At 51.1% G+C, this 20,142-nt stretch overlaps 8 protein-coding genes across 8 annotated transcripts; 4 read left to right on the forward strand and 4 right to left on the reverse strand.

The window, feature by feature from the left end:
• Positions 1 to 826: 826 nt before the first annotated feature.
• Positions 827 to 1,810, reverse strand: GT037_006386 (rta1-domain-containing protein; the record flags this gene model as incomplete). Its single annotated transcript, XM_038931433.1, has 2 exons — positions 827 to 1,582; positions 1,628 to 1,810. 2 exons carry the CDS (start codon positions 1,808 to 1,810, stop codon positions 827 to 829), a joined length of 939 nt encoding a protein of 312 aa, XP_038785930.1.
• A 2,725-nt stretch (positions 1,811 to 4,535) lies between these two features.
• On the forward strand, positions 4,536 to 6,357 carry GT037_006387 (laccase-2 precursor; the record flags this gene model as incomplete). Its single annotated transcript, XM_038931434.1, has 3 exons — positions 4,536 to 4,631; positions 4,721 to 5,106; positions 5,154 to 6,357. The coding sequence occupies 3 exons, from the start codon at positions 4,536 to 4,538 to the stop codon at positions 6,355 to 6,357; spliced, it is 1,686 nt and encodes a 561-aa protein (XP_038785931.1).
• A 119-nt stretch (positions 6,358 to 6,476) lies between these two features.
• Positions 6,477 to 7,841, reverse strand: GT037_006388 (uncharacterized protein; the record flags this gene model as incomplete). The annotated part of the gene is made up of 1 exon (XM_038931435.1): positions 6,477 to 7,841. One exon carries the CDS (start codon positions 7,839 to 7,841, stop codon positions 6,477 to 6,479), a length of 1,365 nt encoding a protein of 454 aa, XP_038785932.1.
• Positions 7,842 to 8,690: 849 nt separating this feature from the next.
• GT037_006389 (uncharacterized protein) lies at positions 8,691 to 11,354 on the reverse strand (the record flags this gene model as incomplete). The annotated part of the gene is made up of 4 exons (XM_038931436.1): positions 8,691 to 8,956; positions 9,009 to 10,234; positions 10,281 to 10,866; positions 10,919 to 11,354. 4 exons carry the CDS (start codon positions 11,352 to 11,354, stop codon positions 8,691 to 8,693), a joined length of 2,514 nt encoding a protein of 837 aa, XP_038785933.1.
• A 1,510-nt stretch (positions 11,355 to 12,864) lies between these two features.
• GT037_006390 (nad-dependent methanol dehydrogenase) lies at positions 12,865 to 14,349 on the forward strand (the record flags this gene model as incomplete). Its single annotated transcript, XM_038931437.1, has 1 exon — positions 12,865 to 14,349. One exon carries the CDS (start codon positions 12,865 to 12,867, stop codon positions 14,347 to 14,349), a length of 1,485 nt encoding a protein of 494 aa, XP_038785934.1.
• Positions 14,350 to 15,282: 933 nt separating this feature from the next.
• Positions 15,283 to 16,892, forward strand: GT037_006391 (uncharacterized protein; the record flags this gene model as incomplete). Its single annotated transcript, XM_038931438.1, has 4 exons — positions 15,283 to 15,381; positions 15,431 to 15,556; positions 15,604 to 15,696; positions 15,747 to 16,892. The coding sequence occupies 4 exons, from the start codon at positions 15,283 to 15,285 to the stop codon at positions 16,890 to 16,892; spliced, it is 1,464 nt and encodes a 487-aa protein (XP_038785935.1).
• Positions 16,893 to 17,141: 249 nt separating this feature from the next.
• On the reverse strand, positions 17,142 to 18,292 carry GT037_006392 (uncharacterized protein; the record flags this gene model as incomplete). The annotated part of the gene is made up of 2 exons (XM_038931439.1): positions 17,142 to 17,917; positions 18,010 to 18,292. 2 exons carry the CDS (start codon positions 18,290 to 18,292, stop codon positions 17,142 to 17,144), a joined length of 1,059 nt encoding a protein of 352 aa, XP_038785936.1.
• A 422-nt stretch (positions 18,293 to 18,714) lies between these two features.
• On the forward strand, positions 18,715 to 19,849 carry GT037_006393 (glycoside hydrolase family 18 protein; the record flags this gene model as incomplete). Its single annotated transcript, XM_038931440.1, has 4 exons — positions 18,715 to 18,751; positions 18,810 to 19,324; positions 19,377 to 19,540; positions 19,591 to 19,849. 4 exons carry the CDS (start codon positions 18,715 to 18,717, stop codon positions 19,847 to 19,849), a joined length of 975 nt encoding a protein of 324 aa, XP_038785937.1.
• Between the last annotated feature and the right edge of the window lie 293 nt (positions 19,850 to 20,142).

Below are 20,142 nucleotides of genomic sequence, written 5' to 3' on the forward strand. Positions count from 1 at the left end.
AGTGCGCGATCGGCAGGTGTTGATTGTGGTGACATCGCACAGAGATCGCATAACCATCAACATGAACATGTACACATAGGGCTACGATGTTGGTGCGTTTTCGTACTACATCTCAGTCGAGGTCGGCATCTGGGCCCGAACCGCCTCATTCATCGAGTATAAGATTGGCACATTCGGTCACGGCAAATGATATGCATTAGTCTAGTAATATCTGACTAACACACTTTTCTGCTCCAAATCCATGTTCCAAGAAGAGATTGTCACTAAACCTTAACGTTTCAACACGTGACTGGCATGATAAGTTCTTCTGACCGGGCTTCAAGCTGGTTGTATCGTGTAACTATGTCAGCCACTAGAACTTCGCTAAACATGCCAATTCGCCGATGCAGTTGGATCCACCTCGGTAGACCCTGCGCCGAAGTCTCGGCCTCGGATTTCACACGCCAAGCTAATCAGAGCGCCCGCTCCGGCTCCATACGAGATCCAGAAACCCTTCGACCCTTTGTAGGCTGAGAGGATAGCTGCTAAATGAGGCTCCGCGGAGGTCGTGTTATGGATGCAGGGAGATGACTTCGTTACGAACTTTTGTTTGACAAAACAGCGGTCTAGACAGGTGGGTACACGGTAACAAGATTTATAAGGTAGGGTACGTTCGTATCGAATTGCAGATGGATCTGAAGAACTCCTAAACTCCTCGCTATAACAAAGGGGATCACGTTTGCTTTATCTCGTGTGGTACACTTCCGCCACTGGTGTACCAAGACAAGTAAGCAAAAGCAGTAAGTTCCGCGGTATTGAGAGCCCGTAACATCATCCCTCCACACACTTAGGCGCGATTCGATACCATCTCAACGTCTGAAACAGATGTGTCCATACTCTTACCCCGAGCAGCCCTGTTCTTGCCGATTGTATTACCCAGTGCTGGGAAGCAGTAGCCGGGATGGAACACTGTAAGTACCAGTACACTCAACACGATCATGGCACCCTCCAGGATGATGAATTCCGTCTCTTCGCGCATGAGTTCGCTCCTCCAGCCACCGGTAAGCTCTGGGATACGGTAGACACATCGAACGTAGATGCCCAAGAAGGCAGCGATGATGGCAAAGATGAAGCAACGGAATGATGTTTTGTGGAAGAGTGTCATTGCTTCGGCGGACAGTTGGTTGCGGCGGTTGTAGGTACGGATGGCATACTCGGCGAGAAGGATGCCAAAGCAAGACAGAATGACAACCTGGAAGACGACACCTGCGACCATGAGGTTCGTTCCGATGTCTAGCAAGTCGGATCCCGGATCTGCCGTTGCAGCAATACCACCACCGGCACCTTGGAGAACAAGCGACAGGATATCACCTGTAATGAAGATGCGGGTGTACCAGACTGGCGGCAGACGCGACCACGACTCTCCGAAGTTGATGACGATGTGTTTGAGTGTAAGGTATATTCCGGCGGAGATGAAGGCCGGCGAGATAATCAAGCAGCAAATCTGCATCTGAAAACCCGTGTCGTCGAAGGGGTTGTTGTACATGATAAGGCGACCAGCGTAGCCGACTACCTCGCCCAAGCAGCCCAGGCTGAGAGCGATCTACAGGATATTAGATGCGTCTTGCTAATTAGAGAATTGGCTCACCATGTAGGTCCATGTCTTGTATCTGATGCCTAGCCCAAGCTGGATGATGAGGCAGAGGGCGAAAAAGGCCGTGAAGAAGGCGTTGGCGCCGAGACTAGGATAATAGCCATAGAGTGTACCTTCTACTGGACATTCAGGGCCAACTTCGGTACACCACCAAGGAGCAGAAGGTGGGACAGTCATCGTGAAAGGGGTTTGCCACGTGGGGAGGTCGTTGCTGTGGGGATGCAGAAGATCTAAGGCGACTGAAGCAGAGGGATATCTGTGAGTGGCCGAGCGCGGTGCGTTGTTGTGTGATGGGGAATTGTTGACGACGGAGGCTCGATACCTTATAACTTACAATCTGATTCACAATTGAGATGGTGTTTCGCACGATGCACCAAATCCGAACATGGCGGCGCATGTATAGCCCCAGCCTGAGGCAGTGTGGGATACGCGTTATCCAGCGGTAACGTTTGCTAGTCCTATAACAGCCAAGGATGCGAAATCTATGCAGGATGCCTTCTGCTACAAGCCACCTTACCGTCATCCATCTTTCGCGAGTTGGACCTGGTTTGGTCTAGCGGCATCGCTTCGGTAGCCAAGGCGCCCGAATGTGGGTATGATTGGGTGCGTCATGAACGTGGGCTGAGCAGTTGTCGACAATGGAAAACACTTCACCGGATGCTATTACTTACTTCCGAATCACACCCCATTTGCATGGGTTGATTGAGAGTGTATGCGGATCGAGTGTTGGACGTGGTGTTGTGTGATAACATAACCGCGCAAAGCGACACCAAGTACAGCACAGCACAAGGCAAGCGATGCGCCAGTTTCAGTAGAGTCTACAGGCTATTCGCTGTGTTCTGGGACTTCAGAAGCATACGCCTTGCGCCATGCTTACATCTTGACGTGGCCTATGGAGGAACTTTAAGGCCATCCCAGAAGATACGGTGAGTTCACTAAGCCACAAAAAGCCCAGACGAGGTCCCATTCGATAATGGAAGGATTCTGTTGTTATTATGGTGAGGTCCGATATTCTGCAGTGCTTGGTGCCTTGTCGTCCCGGTTACTCGGTCTTCGGTCGACGAACGTTTCCTGGTATGCCTCCTGGCAATAGCGCAAACCTTGCGCCGCCATCTATATCTGTGTCTGTTCCTGGCAACCGTGCTACATCATGCGGAGTCTAATTCCCTTCACTTCTGCCCTCTCGTACTCAGTCGCATTGAGACAGAGTGTCCAGAGGGTTCTGTCGGGGATCCAATGAACGCGCCTGCTTTTCACCGTTATCAGATTCAGAGACTTCTCTGGATTGATCACGAACCCACAGCTGTAGCGAGGTCAGAATTGCGAGATCAACGACAAATCAGAAGGTTGAATGGATGAGTCGCATCTCAGGAATACCTACCTAGGTGGCTACTGTTCGTGTTGTGGGCCAAAGCGACGGGAATCGCGAACCCGCTCGGCAATTCGGCCTCCGTCTCTCCGATCTTATCTAGCAAACACCTGTGCGTACGCATCTCGTCTCTTTTTCGCAGCACTCGCTGTCATGCCAAAGATCGAAGGATCGCGATTCACACTGACGGCGCGAACAAATCGGACACCTTGAGCACCTCAACAGAGTACGAAGGTGAACTTTTCGGCTCGGATCCATCATGGCATTCACCGCCAGGCGATGCTAGTATCGTGCAAGGTTTCGATTCGCCCAACGAACCCAAACTCGTCGTGATGTCGACGTCGTCTATCGCATCAATTTGATGCACCAAATACTCAATCAGGCTCGACAACTTCCATCGCCCAGGTACTATATACGCCATGAAGATACCTTTTCCCTATGGAACGTGATCGGCTATCTGCGCAATCGATAGTCAGGGGTTTAAAATGTTGAGGAACACTAAGCACTCGATAAGCCTTGTCGGATTGTTTGATTGCAGGCAGGATTGCCCGGCTTTTGCGTCGGCTATCAGACTTCTCGAACCACAAAGAAAATATGCTGGACCACAGGATGAGCCACAAAAGCACGAGACTGCAGCATGCGCCTCCGTGAATGGCACCTGTCAACAACTCAAGAGCCAACATCAGACTGGCCGCAGGCTCCCTGCCTCATGGTTCCAGCGCCGCCAAGTTGTATCAAATTGCCCAACAGTTCAATTGCCTTGACACCAAGGACGACCATGTACACAAACTGCACGCGAAACATTGCAATTTCGTTGAAGTGTGGCGTCTGCATGGAATACGCTGTACCACATCGGCTCTCCTATAGATGTCCGAATGTCGGTACAAGGTATGCCAAAGTTTCCGAGAGATCATCATCGTTTTTGCCTTGACCGCATCGAACTAACCTCTTTTTAGTCTAGATGCACTAATGAAGAAGCTGCAAGATGTACGCCACTTGTGTCCTCCATCCTTTTTCAGCTGACCACGCGAGAAACAGCCTTTCGGACGAGGGTCCAAATGCTATTAGTCGCTGAATGCATGAGTTGGGCGTTTTGTTGATTCTGCGAACACCCTACGTTGACCAATAACATGATTCATCATCATCATCAAGCTTTTGCGCCTGCACCATGATCGAGACGATCAACACCTTCCCGGATTACCGCCCGCTAGTCACGGATAGAAAGTCAGACCCCAGTCGTACCCGTGCAGTGGAATTCCTTTGCGTATGTCAAATGCTTGTGCTCAGGCACGTACTACCCCTTCTGGTAGAGTCGTCTATCTAAATGCGTTGATCTTCGCGCATCATGCAAGGGTCGGGGGCTCTGCAGTATTGAATACGCGTTCATATTGGGCTACATCGATCAGGAAGTAGCTGGACCGACGACGTCAACCGTTTCACGGGAAACCCTTCGTCGATACTTAAACTCTTCGGAACGCTGCTTCTTCAGCCTGATATCCCTTTTTGTATGACATTCGTGATTCTGCAAGCACAATGTTGGGTCTAACTCAGGCACTGCTGCTGTCGGTGTATGCTGGAGCGGCCTACGCAAAAACTGTTAGCTATGACTTCGATGTCGGCTACGTTACTGTAAGTACTCTTATCCCTAGTCATGACCGAGGGCGATGGGCCACCGATACTTTTCTCTCCCACTGCGAAACGGTACTAACTCGTTCTAGGCTGCGCCTGACGGCTTCGAGAGGCAGGTCATAGGAATCAACGGCAAATGGCCTATTCCTACCATCGAATGCGATGAAGGCGATACTGTACAAGTGACAGTTCACAACAGCCTTCCAGATCAGACAACTGCTCTCCATTTCCATGGTATATGGCAAAAAGGCACCCAGGTCTATGACGGTCCCAGCGGGGTCACTCAGTGTCCCATTCGACCTGGAGGCTCTTTCACTTACACATTCGTTGCCAACCCTGCTGGCACTCACTGGTACCATGCGCACGAGAAAGGACAATACCCCGATGGTCTGCGAGGCAAGATGATTGTACACGACAGAGCCTGGGAAAAGAGCCTGAACATCGACGAACAGAAGTACCTTTCCATGTCAGATTGGTAAGCAAACCCAAACCTGAACATTTTCGCAAGCTTATACCATAAAGGTACCATCGCCCAATGCCAGAGATGATTGAGGAGTATATGAGCCCTTCCAATACCAACGCCGACTTTGCTTCACCCGACTCTTTCCTCTTTGACGACACCGACAAGCCTTTCAACCTCAAGATTGCCAAGGGCAAAAGGTATCTGCTTCGTATCGTCAATACTGCTGCCGTTGCATGTGCCCGATTCCATATCGAAGGCTACACGCTCAGCGTTGTCGAAGTCGACGGTGTGCAATCACATCCCAGGGACGCGGAAACGATTATCATTTGCGCAGGTCAAAGCTACGGTGTGATTGTGCAAGGCCAGAAGGACCCGAAAGGAGGAACCAATTGGATCGCACAAATGGACACAGACATGATGACAAAGCCTCCCCCTTCTAAACAGTCACGAACCATCATCGGAGAGATGTCCTACAAGAAGGACGTCTTCGACGAGATCGATGATGTCATCGACGATATTAGTGATGAGATAGATCACATCCTCGACGACAACTGGACTCCAGCACCAGACACTATCCTTGACGACTTCAAAGTGAAGCCACTTGACAACCAGGGGCTTTTGGGACCAGTTGACAACAACATTGAGCTTACGACCAATCAGACATACTTCGAGGGCGTCGGTACCCGTACACCTCTCAACTCACAACCATGGGTTCCACCTCAAGTCCCCTCGCTCTACACTGCTTTGACAACTGGCAGCATGGATCCCGCAACATATGGTCCCGGCATCAACCCCTGGGTCGTCAAATCCGGCCAAATCGTCCAGATTCACATGCGAAACCCACACATGTACCCCCACCCCATGCATCTTCACGGCCATATCTTCCAGGTCGTCGCCAAGGGTGTCGGAGCTTGGAACGGCGATGAGGACTTGCTTCCGGAAGTACCCACGAAGCGTGATGGTGTCGTTGTTCCGGCTTTCGGTTACGCTGTCATTCGTTTCAAGGCTGATAACCCGGGTGTTTGGTTCTTCCATTGCCATATCGACTTCCATCTAGTTGGTGGTATGGCTGCAACCATCATTGAGTCCCCCGACAAGCTGTCTGGCTCTGTTCCCGCTGCTGGCATCGCACTTTGCGATGCAGGAAAGAAGAAGTCGAGCGGTAATTGCGCTGGCGAGAAGGGAGAGATCTCTGCGAAGGATGCAAGCACCAAGTGCAACAATGTCTACAACACCAAAGTGCGGGGCGCTTTAATTGAGTAGCCCCTCATTGTTCCACAGAACTCTCTTCTTTGTAGAACTTTCGACATTGTAGATGACTACTTTGATATTAATTAGACTTCATATTTCATTACGTAGATATTTACTCTTTGTAATACATGTCAATGGTTCTTGCCACAACCACATCCTCCACTCTTGACACTGACCCTCTTCTTCCAACTCCAGCTCATCTCCGGCTCAGCGATCATCTTCTTCATCTCCGCAACATCCTTATCGCCCCAACCTTTGTCCAACATGCTCATATCCACACTCAACCTTGCATATCGCACCGCCTCCCACTTCATCCCAAAACTACTGTATACCTCCGCAGCATGCTGGTATGCCGTCGCTAAACTAGCATCTAGTCGTTCTTGCTTGTACAGACTGATAAGAAGCTCCGCTGTAGCTGGCGTAGCAGACGAAGACTCCGTCCAGTCATTCAGGATATCTGATTGGAGTGAGGCGATTTGCTCGAGACGAGCATCAGATTCAGCGGCAAGGGCGGGATGCGCAGTGCATGTTGAACAAGAGCATTTGAAGCCCCAACTCTTTTCAAGACCGTGGATGCGTCTCGCGCGAGGTAGCTCGTTGTTGATGTATGTTATTGTTATCTCCTCACCGGGGTGAATGGGCCGGATGGCATGGACGTAATGAGTTAATGTCTTCTCATCGAAAAAGTATGCAGCATTGGGTCGGCAGTCATGGTTCAGCATTGCGATTTCAGGAAATAGCGCTGATTGGGAGATGCCATCGATGGCGACTTCGAAGTTGTTGGTTGTGATGCGGTCATCAATTTCGTCGTCGTCAGGTGTGTGGCCGTGAAGCTCCCAGAACAAAGACTGAGTTGACTTGGGAAGCGTGGCTATGCCGCGGTGTAAGAGGGCTAGGCGTTCGGATTCTGGAAGCTCGTATAGATCGGGGTCGGTGATGAGAATGGGTGTGGAAGCGAAAATCTGGTCGCCTTGATTCAGTGTCTTGTTCGCGACTAGTCCCCTTCCTTTTCCTGGAAACTCGTGCTGTTCAAATGGCGGGTTCTCGTAGCGGTTGATGTGCTCGAGTGTTTGTGGACGTTGGAAAGCATCGTGCTCTAGCATGGCGTAGGCAAAAATTTGCGCGGTGGCGATGAAAATGCCCCTTCCTGATGCAAAATTCTGGTCACTGAAGACGCAGTATGGTTGATCCGGAACCTTCTCGTGAGTGAAACATTCTGGCCAAAACGTCCAAGGGAAATTTTCTGTTTGAGAAGCCAGGTCACGGGCGTCTTCTAGGGAGTTTGTGGGGTGCGAGGGCTGGGTTGTGTTGGATTGGAACGCAAATGTTGATGCCGGCGAATCTCCATATGCTAAAGGCAGGCATTTGCCGTTGTCGAGTAGGTGGTTTGAAGGACAAGCATCCTTTATGAGAGGCGTCTGTGCGACGAGTTCGATCTTCTCGTTGGATAGTGCCAGAGCACCTCCAAGTAGACTGAGGCTGATGGTAGATCTCATGATGAGATAATGTTGTTTGTGGGTGGATACAGTATTCGAACAATGCAGATATAAGAGAAGGGAAGAACGGTTTGGGGTTCAGCTCCGTTCATGTACAAAAACATCTGTATGTCTTGGAAGCACACGTGAAACACGACCTGATCGTGAAGCCAGAGATGAAACGATTCAGCAAAACATGCCGCCCCCAGTCGCGTCCGACGCACTTTACCAATCTACAGAATTGATACTGCGACATTATAGGTGTGAGGCTCCAATTCTTGTTCAAAAATAGTTACCTGTAAGGGATGATTGTTAGCGTGGCTGAGTGTACGCCATGGCGAAGAGTGTTACGAAGCCGAAGCAACCCATCAAATGTACTAGGTAGCTGTAGTAGTCTTTATAAGAACCATGCTATGCTGTTGAGAGATTACTACAAAGGCGACTGTACCTCTCTCTACTTTCCGTCTTAGTTGTGGCGATAATTGCTGGGATGGTGCACCACGGGAATGTGGGGGAAGGGGACATCCATAGGAAGGCACGGAAGCCCTAGAGCGTTTCGAGGGTGAAACGCCAACGCCATCGCACCTCGGCAAAACCTGCCAGTTAGCCTCCATTCAATTTAGCGCGATCCTCAGCACCTGAACCTTCCGACACGTAGTGTAGCCTAGGCTGGAACTTCAAGCTGCAGAGTACTCCATCAATAACGATCAGAAGAAACGAAAATCGTTCGTGTCAATACAGAATCATTACGTACATGGACTCGCTAGAACGCTCAAAAAACCGACCTCAGAACTAGCCCAAACATCCTCATCAAGCATAAGGAAAGCTCACAGTAAAAACCAGGTCTTCCATACAAACGAATACCATAGCCTAGGCAGGTCTGACCCCCTCATACAGCGTATCCAGTTTCAAGTCATCAACGTCTGACTTCCACTCACTCGCACGTGGTAGAACAATGTGCCAACCACGATCTTCTGTCTCTTCCAACAGCGTTGCCGCTTTGTCTTCTGCATCCTCTCGACCTGTTGCACAGATAACGAAGGTAGTGAGGTAAAACATTACGAAGGGGTACTTTGAGTTGATGCAGTGCTGGATGTAGTGTTGCCATGCATTAGCAGACCAAGGACGATCGAATGCTATTGCGTTGTTAGGAACGTGAAGTTAATGAGTGCAGTGCTGAAGACTTACGAATTGCATTCCAACGATATATATGACCTTCCCAAGTGGCAAATGTCAATCCGATATTACCAAGACTCTTAATGACGGGCATGGGCCAAGCGCAATAATGCGTTTGTATCGAGCCTTTGGCCATGATACCATCGGGACATTGCTGTTTAAAAGCTTGAGCGAAGTCTAGCAAGCAAGAGGCGGAAGGCAGAGGGAGCTCGGGTATCATGGAGGTCTGGTCGCTGTCATCGTACGGGAAGTATAGATCAAGAGCGCCATCCGAGCCCTGCATGATCACTGGACGAGTCTGAGGCTCTTCGTACTCCTGGACTAGGCTGACGATGCCGCAGCGCTCCATGTCGTCGACGACTCTTCGGACGAAGCGATTGGAGTCCCGCGAACGGACCTCCGTTGCTGTCTTCTTTTGATGGGCTAGTATGGCGTTTCTGTCAGGAGCGTGGTGTCGGTATCGGTGGCCTTCGTACTGCACCTCGGGTGGCGCGGGGAAGCGCATGTCAGACGAGCATTCAATGGTCATCTCTTCCAGAAACATCTCTTGCACTGAGGGTGGTATGACTTCAGACACGACTCGTTTCGCTATCCGCCGAGGTGAAGGGTCACTGGCGAGCATGAGCAACGTGTCTTGAACAATGTCGATCAGCTCGAATGGCATACCCGCGTCGCGATCGATGATGATGAATTGCCACGAGTCAACAACGATAGGGTCGTACATGGAGGTCTTACGCAACCGCAGATCGTTCTTAATATCTTCCAATGTGACCAAGGTAGTCCAGTCCGGTTCAGCATCGTGCGCAGAGCTCTGCACGGAATGCGTACGCTTTATGAATAGGTCGGCCTCGGTAGGATGGACTGTAGCATCGACATTCGTGCCTTCATAGACGACAAGATATAGTCTTTTCGTTCTTCTGCGTAGCTCATCCAAGAAGTATCGGGTCTTGGAATCGCCCATAGCCATTTGCCCACAAAGGTAGTTTCTTGCTTCGGTTTGTACTAGTCCATCGTCCTTGCTAGTAGTGTTGATTGTCTTGGTGAAGTCTCCCTTAGTTGTGGGGATGAAACCAAAATAGATACCGGTGGCGCACTCGCTCAGAATGCTTGAAGTGTTGTACCAGTGCTCGCGGTACAGCCCGAGCATGAGCAACTTGCAAAGCGTAGTGTAGTCCTCGAAGTTGGAACATATGCTCGCCACAGTCCAAGGAGTAAGTAGCGTTGGGAACCAGCGGTACCTAACAAACGTTAGCAACAATCAATAAATTTATGTGTAGCACTGACAATATGTCCCAGCACGGCTTGGTCATTCGAAGACCTTCACTAGTGCTAGGCACGTCTCCTCCGAGTAGCCGAACAGTCTTCATATCACCACCAGCGAGTGTTTGCGCGCAGATCGCCGCTCGAAGATATTGCACAGCATGAGGCCTCCAGGCCTTCTCGAAGAAGTCGCAGTACATCTCCAGTTGGCTCGCTTGGCAACCGGACAAGTACTCGCCTATACTCTTCGATCTTGTGGCACGCTCAAGTGCGTCAGCCTCGCTGTCATTCAGTATCATTATTCTGAACCAGGCGCATATAATCTCGGTTCCGGTATCTCCGACGGTGTCATCTTGTATCGGGGAGTCTGATAGTTGAGAAGAGAAGCGTAAATCAGGCAGAATGCAATACAGGCGGCGGATCGCGTCGGCACACAAGTCGGTAGAGAAGTGTTTGAGAACAACTATAGTGCCGTCGTCAATGCCCTGTAGCGATCCGATTGGTATCGCAGGCTTCAGTGGAGACTGTAGTATCATGATCTGTTCTGAACAGCGGTTGTCGTAGAGATCACCTGGCGTATCCGGTAGAAGCGTGCGATTCAGGTTTGACACTAGTAAACGTCAGCGTAGGATCAGAAAGCGCCCAGCTGGTATGACACGTACTAAGAATCATGTTCGCCAATGTCCTGACCTCTTTCTCCAGCCTTGCGATCCATTCTATGAAATCTACAGTGTCGATCCCCCGAGTGTGGAATCTTTCCCTAATGCGACGACGAAGTTCGACAGCTAAACGGAGCTTAAGAACTTTCTGTTTCGCTGTGTGTGCGTCGAAGACCACAATCTTTTCGGCTGCAAGTTGGAGGTTTTCCCATCGTGTACTCAGGTCATTCTGTTCCCTGAGATGCCAGTTGCACCAGGTCTGATCCTCGCTCGATAGTTGGAGATGGCAGCGCCGTCCGTCCGTTTCTATAGCATCGCAACGACTGCCCTGAATTGCCGGCGACTCAGGTGGTTCGCATGTGTGGATGAGGTTGCGTGCTTTCTCTCTAGACCTGAACCGGCGTCTTTCGGGCTTATGAACATACAGCAGGAGACTCATCGGATATAATAAAGGAAGGAAAGCAAGCAGCTTTTAGATCCACTAATGCTAGCTTGTATGCATATGAACCGAATGAAATGATCAAATGAGAGAAGTAACGAAGGAATGTACAGTAGAGGAATAGTATAAAGGGTCGCAGGAATGTAGCCTTACCAACAGCGCGGATGTCAGATACTAATGGTACCACGCCTCAGGCCCTGAAGGTCGGAAGATACGCTAGGTGAACACGGACGCATGTTGTAGCAATGGAATGGCGTAGGGCTTTATGCAGGCTACTACCAACCGCAATTGTCGGATTGCTGCATCTGCCTTTCTCATTCGCCGACTTCAGCGCGAAGCGGTTGAACTGGAAACCCCTTTGCAGCTTCCACTCCTGCAGTGTTTTGAAACGGCTAGCAAAGCGGCTATTTTAAGCGCTGTGGATGGCCCGCCTGATGTTGGGGATGCGCAACGAGTAAACAGAGATATAGTGTCGAGATAGACAGCCTCCATTGTTTACTTATATGGGAACTATATAGTTTTGATGTTAGATGCATCGGCCTATTCGAGAGTACACCTGATTAATGCGCATCGAGGTGAACGCGATTTCAGAACAAACACTCCCGTGTTGCGTGCTTTAGATTGGTATCGTGGAAATAAGCGAGTGGTGTTCACAGCGGGCGGGTAGCTATCTTACATCATTGGTGGCTAGCGAGAAGGCTGGGGGCTGAGCGCTCAGTTTGTCCGATCTTACTACGCCCTGTAAGTGCAACACTAACATCCATGGTTATAGCAACGGCCATTTCTTGGTATCAGGTACGCCTGACATCACAGGGCTATGTGTGTGTGTGTGCCGTCCGCATGGTATGTAATTGCGCTCGGAAGGTCTCGCCATCAGCGCTTGTCCGTGCCGTGTGGTCACTCAACCGCCAAATACCAGTGCAAGTCACGATGCGTTTTCACCGCCTCTTCTTGTTCTTGAGGTGAAGCTTCAGGAGACACGCGCGACTCATCGGTGAGCGGGTTATCGTCACGAGGGAGTGTTGGCAATGGTTTCAGCATGCGCCCGCCAGCTAGTGCTCTCCCCGCTGTACGCGACCGTATCCTCGAGGGCTGTTTGCAAAAATGTAATGGAAGTAGCGACAAAACTGTCTCCTTTCTTGTTTTCGATGTATGTATGTCGTGTAGACCATGGGGAGATGAACGCTGGGGAAATACGGGGAAAGGTCCGACGCCTCCGATCCAGATCCACAGTCGGCATTTACCCATGACCCCACATTTTCGGTATACCGAAAGTAGGAATTGGGGTAGCTCTCATCCGAGGTTGCGCTCTGGTGCGATGCATGGCATCATCATGGAGTCTCTCCAAACGCTTTACACGCGGTCTCTATCCTTATTGCCGTTTCTAGTACTCCCTAAACATCACTCGAAGAACATTTCATTCCACAAAGTGACTACCTGTATCTCCAGGCACACGTAACCCCCGCATTGCTTTACACACCCGTGTAAAGTACATCACAACTCCCACACCATGGTGATCTCAACAGCAATCCGTATAGCGCCTACAAGGGCAGCACGCGCACTCAACCTCCTCCGCACCGTACAATATACGCATCCTCCGTCATGTCCTTGCCATTCAAATCCCAATTACCACCAATCGCCGGCTACCGTACAGCAAGCACGCCGACACCTCGCAACGCCCCTCGACCAATTCCAGCAGAAAGAATATGCTTTCGAGATGGCAGCATCGAGCATACGATTTGGGCCTGGATGTACAAAGGAAGTGGGTATGGACTTCAAGAATATGGGAAGCAAGCGCGTTATGGTCGTCACAGACCCGAACGTGCGGAAACTAGATGCCATGAAGCAGGTCATTGAAGGTTTGGAGAGGGAGGGTGTAACGTATGAGATCTTCGACAAGGTCAGGGTCGAGCCAAAGGACCATAGCATAAAAGAGGCGATCGAGTTTGCGAAGCCGTGGAAACCAGATGCATACTTGGCTGTTGGTGGTGGCAGTGTTATTGACACTGCCAAATTGATGAACCTGTACACCACGTTCCCCGAGGCAGACTTCCTGGATTTCGTCAACGCCCCGCTCGGAAAGGGAATGCCTATTCCATCGAAGCTTTTCCCACTCATTGCCGTACCAACAACAGCAGGAACTGGATCTGAGACTACCGGTACAGCCATCTTCGATCTGGTCTCCAAGCGCGCGAAGACGGGTATCGCTCACCGCAACTTGAAGCCTACGCTGGGCATAGTTGACCCATTGAACACACGTACCATGCCCTCTGCGGTCCACGCCTCTTCAGGTCTTGACGTACTTTGCCATTCTCTTGAATCATGGACTGCGATACCGTACTATGAGCGCACTCCGCGACCTACCAACCCCATCAACCGTCCAGCCTACCAAGGCGCGAATCCAATTTCCGACATCTTCTCTCTCAAGGCTCTGAAGGACACAGTCAAGTACCTACCTCGCGCAGTCAAAGACCCTGATGATCATGAGGCGCAATCCCAGATGTTGCTAGCTGCAACACTCGCTGGTGTTGGTTTCGGCAATGCAGGTGTGCATCTCTGCCACGGCATGTCCTACCCTATCTCAGGGCAAAATCCCGGATACAAGCATGCTGGCTATGACGTTGATCACACCATCATCCCGCATGGTGTTAGTGTTGCAGTAACGGCACCAGCAGTATTCAAGTTCACTGGCGCATCAAACCCGGAGAGGCATCTGGCCGCTGCCGAGGCATTTGGTGTGGATATCTCAAATGTCAAGGCAGAGAGTGCGGGAGAGGTGTTGGGTGAGGCGCTAGCAGAATTCTTGATCAAACTCGGTGATCAACCACGCGGTCTAAAGGCGCTTGGCTTCGGAAAAGAGCATTTGGACCAGTTGGTTGAGGGCACAATTCCTCAGGCGAGAGTGCTGATGCTAGCACCCAGCTTAGAGATGCAGAACGTTGATGCCGAGAGAGAGCAGTTACGGGGTTTGTTCGAGGATGCTATGGAGTACTGATCGTAGCCACGGTGACTCTGTGACAGAGTGTCGCATATAGGGGGCGTTGGTGACGTTTGAATCTGGATGCTGAGGTTTGGACGAAGACGTGAATGCATATGCAGTTGCATGACTGTAGAAAGTTTTACAGAATTCAGAATACGATGTGTCTCTGTCACATCACAGTGTTGTTCTCCATGTTGAGCTGAAACTATCTTTGAACACCCTGTACTTGAAGGCATGACAAATATTTGCTCCACAAGCCACGGGAAAGTCGACAGGGGTTCCTGTTAACCTTGGAAGTTCCATAGCTTAGGATCCAAACACCAGGCTACTTGTCTGTTGCAAGTTAATCGGTAACAGGTGGTATGTTGATGGGGGTCCTCGGAGCTACTGTGGGGTTACCCATGCGCTGCGGAAGCAATGACAATCTTCTCGCTTTGGCGCAACACGATGGAGCGACGATACGTCAACGACGCTGGATGAAACCATGTGAACAGAGCATCTCCCGCGCGATCTCCCCTAGGATCGTGGCGCAGCCCGTCAAAAGTCATTTCCTAGTGCAGATCGCGCTCGCAACTGGAAGAAGCGCTCCCAATGTTGACGTCATGGGTCCAGCCAGGCCTCGACGATGCCCTGCTTCTCTAGGATGGATGCATGTCGATCTAGATTCACACTCGGGGCTTAAATCAAACTTAAACCCCCTCCCTGGACCCTGATTTTACCCTGCAAAATAGTTTCTACCTACTACTCTAGTAGCCATCTTTGTTCCCCTCTTGCATCACAACTGGACGGGCTCATTTCCGAAATAACGCGAACCCCGCCTTCAACCAACCAACCAAATATCGCTAGCCGCATCGGTCGAGCTCCATAACAACACCGTTCCTGTATACGTGCGAAGACACGTTCCACAACCACACCTTGGAGCACTGAGTATTGTTACACACCTACAATATGTCTGCGCCTACCTCTGCTACGAGTGAGATGCCCACGCGCAGTCTCACAAATCGATCTGCCGACGAAGATGCTATTCCAGGAGAGGATACCTCAGAGGTGAGTAGTCTAAAGCCCAATGGAAGGAAATAAACCTGACATGTCCCAGGTCACGAAGCTGTTTGCAGAGCGATTGCAAGCTTGGAAACACGCCGTTGCGTACCTCGAAGACTATGTTACCGCAACCGAGAAGACGAACCACGCACACGGCAAGGAGTATGAGCGAGTCTTGAAGGTTGGTGCAACTCACGCGAAAGTGGTTCTATTGCTGACGTTCAAAAGACGGTCAAGGATCCCCTGAAAGAGGGCCACCACTTCGACCAGTCGCTCGGCGGTGTTGCGGGCATGTTCGAGAACATCAGGTCCAACACCCAGGTACGCCATCTTTCCACACAAAAACCCAACGACTCTTCTAACAATGTCAGGGCATCTCCAACCAACACTACGAGACCGCGAAGCAGCTGAAAGGCGCCGTCCTCCCCATCTTCGACCGCCTGCACACTGAGATCAAGAACAAGAGCAAGGAGCTCACAAAGGGAGCCGGAAAGGGCAGCAAGGCTGTCGACAAGGCTCGCCAGCACACCCAGAAACACATTGAGCTTCTTGGTCAGCACACCGCAGTCTTCGACTCGCACAGCGGCAACATGAAGGCCACCGACGACCCCTACATTCTCCAACGCGGAGTCAACCACCGTCTGTACAAGCAAGTGCAGGAGGAGAACAACAACCGCCAGGACCTGATCAGTGTGCAGAACTCGTTCGCGCAATTCGAAGCCCACATCATCCAGACAATCCAGCATGGCATGGGCCAGTTCCTGCAGGTCGTCAACACCCAAGCCGAGCACACCAAGGCTGCATACTCCGACATGGTCGGCACATCCCAGCGCATCCCTCTCGACTTTGAGTGGAATGGCTTCATCCAGCGCAACAACACCGTCCTGATCGACCCCTCAGCCCCGGCCCGCAATGTCTCTGACATCAGCTTCCCCAACCAAAACCACCGCTCCACCCAGCCACTCATATCCGGCTCTCTCGAAAAGAAGGGCAAGATTATGCGCTCCTACGACACAAACTACTATGTCGTTACTCCCTCCAAGTTCCTCCACGAGTTCAAGACAGACGACGACTTCGCTAAGGACCCAGTCCCCGAACTGTCTCTCTACATCCCCGACTGCGTCATCGGTGCCGTCAACGGTCAGAAGTTCAACGTCAAGGGCAAGGACGTGTCCAAGGGCAAGATTGGCGGTGCTTTCTCCATGACACACGAGTTCGCGTTCAAGGCACACACTCCACAAGCTGCAGAACAATGGTGGGACGTTATCCGCCAGGCAGCCGGTAAGGTGACCAACGAGGCACCGTCCAGCGTACCTACCAGCCCCGTCTCCGGCGACACCAGCCCTCAGAACATGTTCCCTGAAGAGAAGACGCAACCCGCTCCTATCCAAACCCAGGGTCTAGAGAAGACTGGTACCAACGTCACCGACCACGCCAGTGCGCCAGGCTCCGCTGTGCCAGGAAGTGCGACTACGGCGCCCTCTAGTGCTGTCCCAGGCGAGCCAGGAAAATACTAGTGAAACAGTCTCATGATTGCTACTTGTACATCTGAGGAAGAGGAGGTCGAAATGGAGGAAGTTGCACATTGAGTATTGCGGCTTGTTGAATATATACACATACCCCTTTGCTGTTGAATAGTACTAATACATTCTAATGCTTCTGAGACTCTTTTCGTGCCGTCGTGCCTTTCTGTCTGAGGTTGTGAGCTTCTACTCGATGAGACTTTGTAGTTCTCATTGTGTTTCTCTTGTGGTCGTGCTAGATGATCAATCCCACATCTGTCGTACATTCAAGTTGACCCGTTTATTCCGCATCCACCCTCTCCACCCCTCATACAGCGAGGTTTGTCTATCTGCCCTCGCAGGCCAGTCTATTAAATACTCAGGACACGTGCCCCCTACTATCTGCGGAACACCATGCCATGCAAACCTCGACTCTCCGCTCATATATACTGCGCTTCCTGATCTCAACCTCAGCGTAACAATCTTTTCCTCACTGCCTTCTTCTTTCTCCTTGCCATCCTTTCCCTTTTTCGGTACTGAAGTTCCAAGAACGAAGATGGCATCACATCCCAGACTCACGCTAACTAAACCCGTCCCACTGCTTTCAGCAACATCTCTATGCACACTCAGCGTATCGCCTGGTGAATAGAGATTTACAATCGCGGCTTCAGCTTTCGTAGACGTAAATAGAGACTCTAAAAGCTTCTTTGTATCTGAAGGGAAAGCTGGAGGTGGGGTGGTGGGGTAGCGTTTCGCAGTCCAATCATACTGGCCGCCTAGAGTCGTCCATCGGAGTTTCTTGTTGAGGAGTTGCAGGATGGATAGAGGCTTGTGAACTGTGGGGTCGAGGGGATGGGCCATGGGTGAAGGGCAAGTAGGCGGGACGGAGAAGAAGGATGACTGGGAGGACGGATATGACAACTTGTAGTGGGTATGGATGTTTGTGAGATGAGATGGATTAGAGAGATCGCGGTGGAGAAGGTGGGACAGCAGTGTGGATTGAACGGATGGGGGTAGGAGTGAGGGGATGATGTGGAGGCCTACTTACCTGTTACTACGAAACATGGATGGGAAACCAAAGCAGAACAAGACCACAGTAACATTTACGAAAGTAAATCTCAAAGTCTCCTACCTGGCATGTCTTCGTGTTCGTATACCGGTATCGATCTTGGTATATCCGTGTCTTGAAGTTCTACCCCATCTTCACCGGCGAACGCCTGGAAAATAGCGGTCAAGTCTTCTGCGGTGTATTCTCTGACAACGCGCACTCGGCCACTTGATGACGCGGAGGCGTCGCTTGATAGATCAATGATGTCCCCATCTAGATCCAAGTCGTTCAACTTCATCTTTTGATACTTCTTGTAGACATTGCGTATGCCGTCTGGAGGGCGTTCATGGGGGTCCAAGTGATGCATTTTGGGTAAAGCCTTTCCAGTAGCAAATCTCAGGAAGCCGATTGCATATGCCAAGATGAGTTCCAGGCAGCGCAAGCGTTCGGTAGTGGAGGTGTAGGGATGTTTGAGAATTGTGCCAGCAGGCGTTGACTAAGCTCGCGTTTTGTGGCTGACGGGTGCGCGTTGCCCGATGCGTCAAGGGTGTTTACATGTCGAATTTCCTAACATTGACACCCTCGTTCCCTGATCCCCGCCGCACCTTCGTCCTTACCCGCACTTACTAACCACAGGTACACTTGAGCTTGCTAGAGAGGCATCCGACTGTCTTCGCCTCCACTCGCTATCTTTTGATCTCGCTGCGAAACAGCGCCCCTGCCATCTACCTAAACACGCTTGACCGCCTGTCTCTCGTCTGGAGCATTCGCAGTCCATAGCCGCTCACAATGGAGAACTACCAGAAGCTGGAAAAGGTCGGAGAGGGTATGACATCCCCTGTGAAGTCTTCTTTCATCACGCGCCCTTACTCACGTCAAACCAGGAACTTACGGAGTTGTCTACAAGGCGCGCGACCTCACCACCAAAGACCAACGCATCGTCGCCCTCAAGAAGATCCGTCTCGAAGCCGAAGATGAAGGCGTCCCGTCAACCGCCATCCGTGAGATCTCCCTTCTCAAAGAGATGAACGACCCGAACATTGTCCGCCTCCTCAACATCGTACACGCCGACGGACACAAGCTATACCTCGTCTTTGAGTTCCTTGATCTGGATCTGAAGAAGTACATGGAAGCGCTACCAGTGAGCCAGGGTGGACGAGGCAAGGCGCTGCCAGAGGGCTCTGGTCTGGCGGGTCAGGCTCTGAGCATGGACGACAAGATGGTGAAGAAGTTCATGATGCAGCTGTGTCAGGGTGTGCGGTATTGCCATGCTCATCGCGTGCTGCATCGCGATCTTAAGCCCCAGAACTTGCTCATCGACAAGGACTGTAATCTCAAATTGGCTGATTTCGGTCTGGCTCGCGCATTCGGTGTCCCGCTGCGAACATACACACACGAGGTATGGATGTGAAAATTTTGAACCTTTTTTGAAGCTTTCTAACACAAAACAGGTCGTCACGCTATGGTACCGCTCTCCAGAGATTTTGCTTGGTGGTCGTCAATACTCTACTGGTGTTGACATGTGGTCTGTGGGATGCATCTTCGCTGAGATGTGCACGCGCAAGCCCTTATTCCCTGGTGATTCGGAGATCGACGAGATCTTCAAGATCTTCCGGTATGCAAACTCGACTCACACATTCTATTTCAGATGCTAATCGTGTCTAGTATCCTCGGCACCCCCAACGAGCAAGACTGGCCCGGCGTTACCTCCTTCCCCGATTTCAAGCCCTCGTTCCCCAAGTGGGGTCGGACGGACGTCGCGAACATCGTCACCAACCTCGACGAAGTTGGTCTTGACCTCCTGGATGCACTGCTCGTATACGACCCCGCTGGTCGCATTTCAGCAAAGCAGACGGTCATCCACCCGTACTTTGGCGGTATGAATGGTGATACACGACACGAATACAGCAATGGCTACCACTAGGCTGTCCCAAGGGGACGCTACGACTGTTACGCATTTGGTGGCTGCATGATTGGTGAGCAACACGAGACGTTAGTGTCTACATGAGATTTCCCGCTTTGTTCTGGATACAAGGATTAGGGCTGTACCCCATCGGACAGCAAGCGGCGTTCCGGTCAGGATATGTTACAAAGTGTATACATGCAATACTACATACAACCACATCAAGCTGCTTCAATTCTTGCATAGTGTTGTGCTCAACACCTGACTCGCGATCATGTCTTTGGTGTTGCGAAATGACGTAGCGCGACATGCCC

The sequence above is a fragment of the Alternaria burnsii genome (assembly GCF_013036055.1).
Source record: "Alternaria burnsii strain CBS107.38 chromosome Unknown 752, whole genome shotgun sequence".
In the NCBI taxonomy this organism is placed as follows: Eukaryota; Fungi; Ascomycota; class Dothideomycetes; order Pleosporales; family Pleosporaceae; genus Alternaria; species Alternaria burnsii.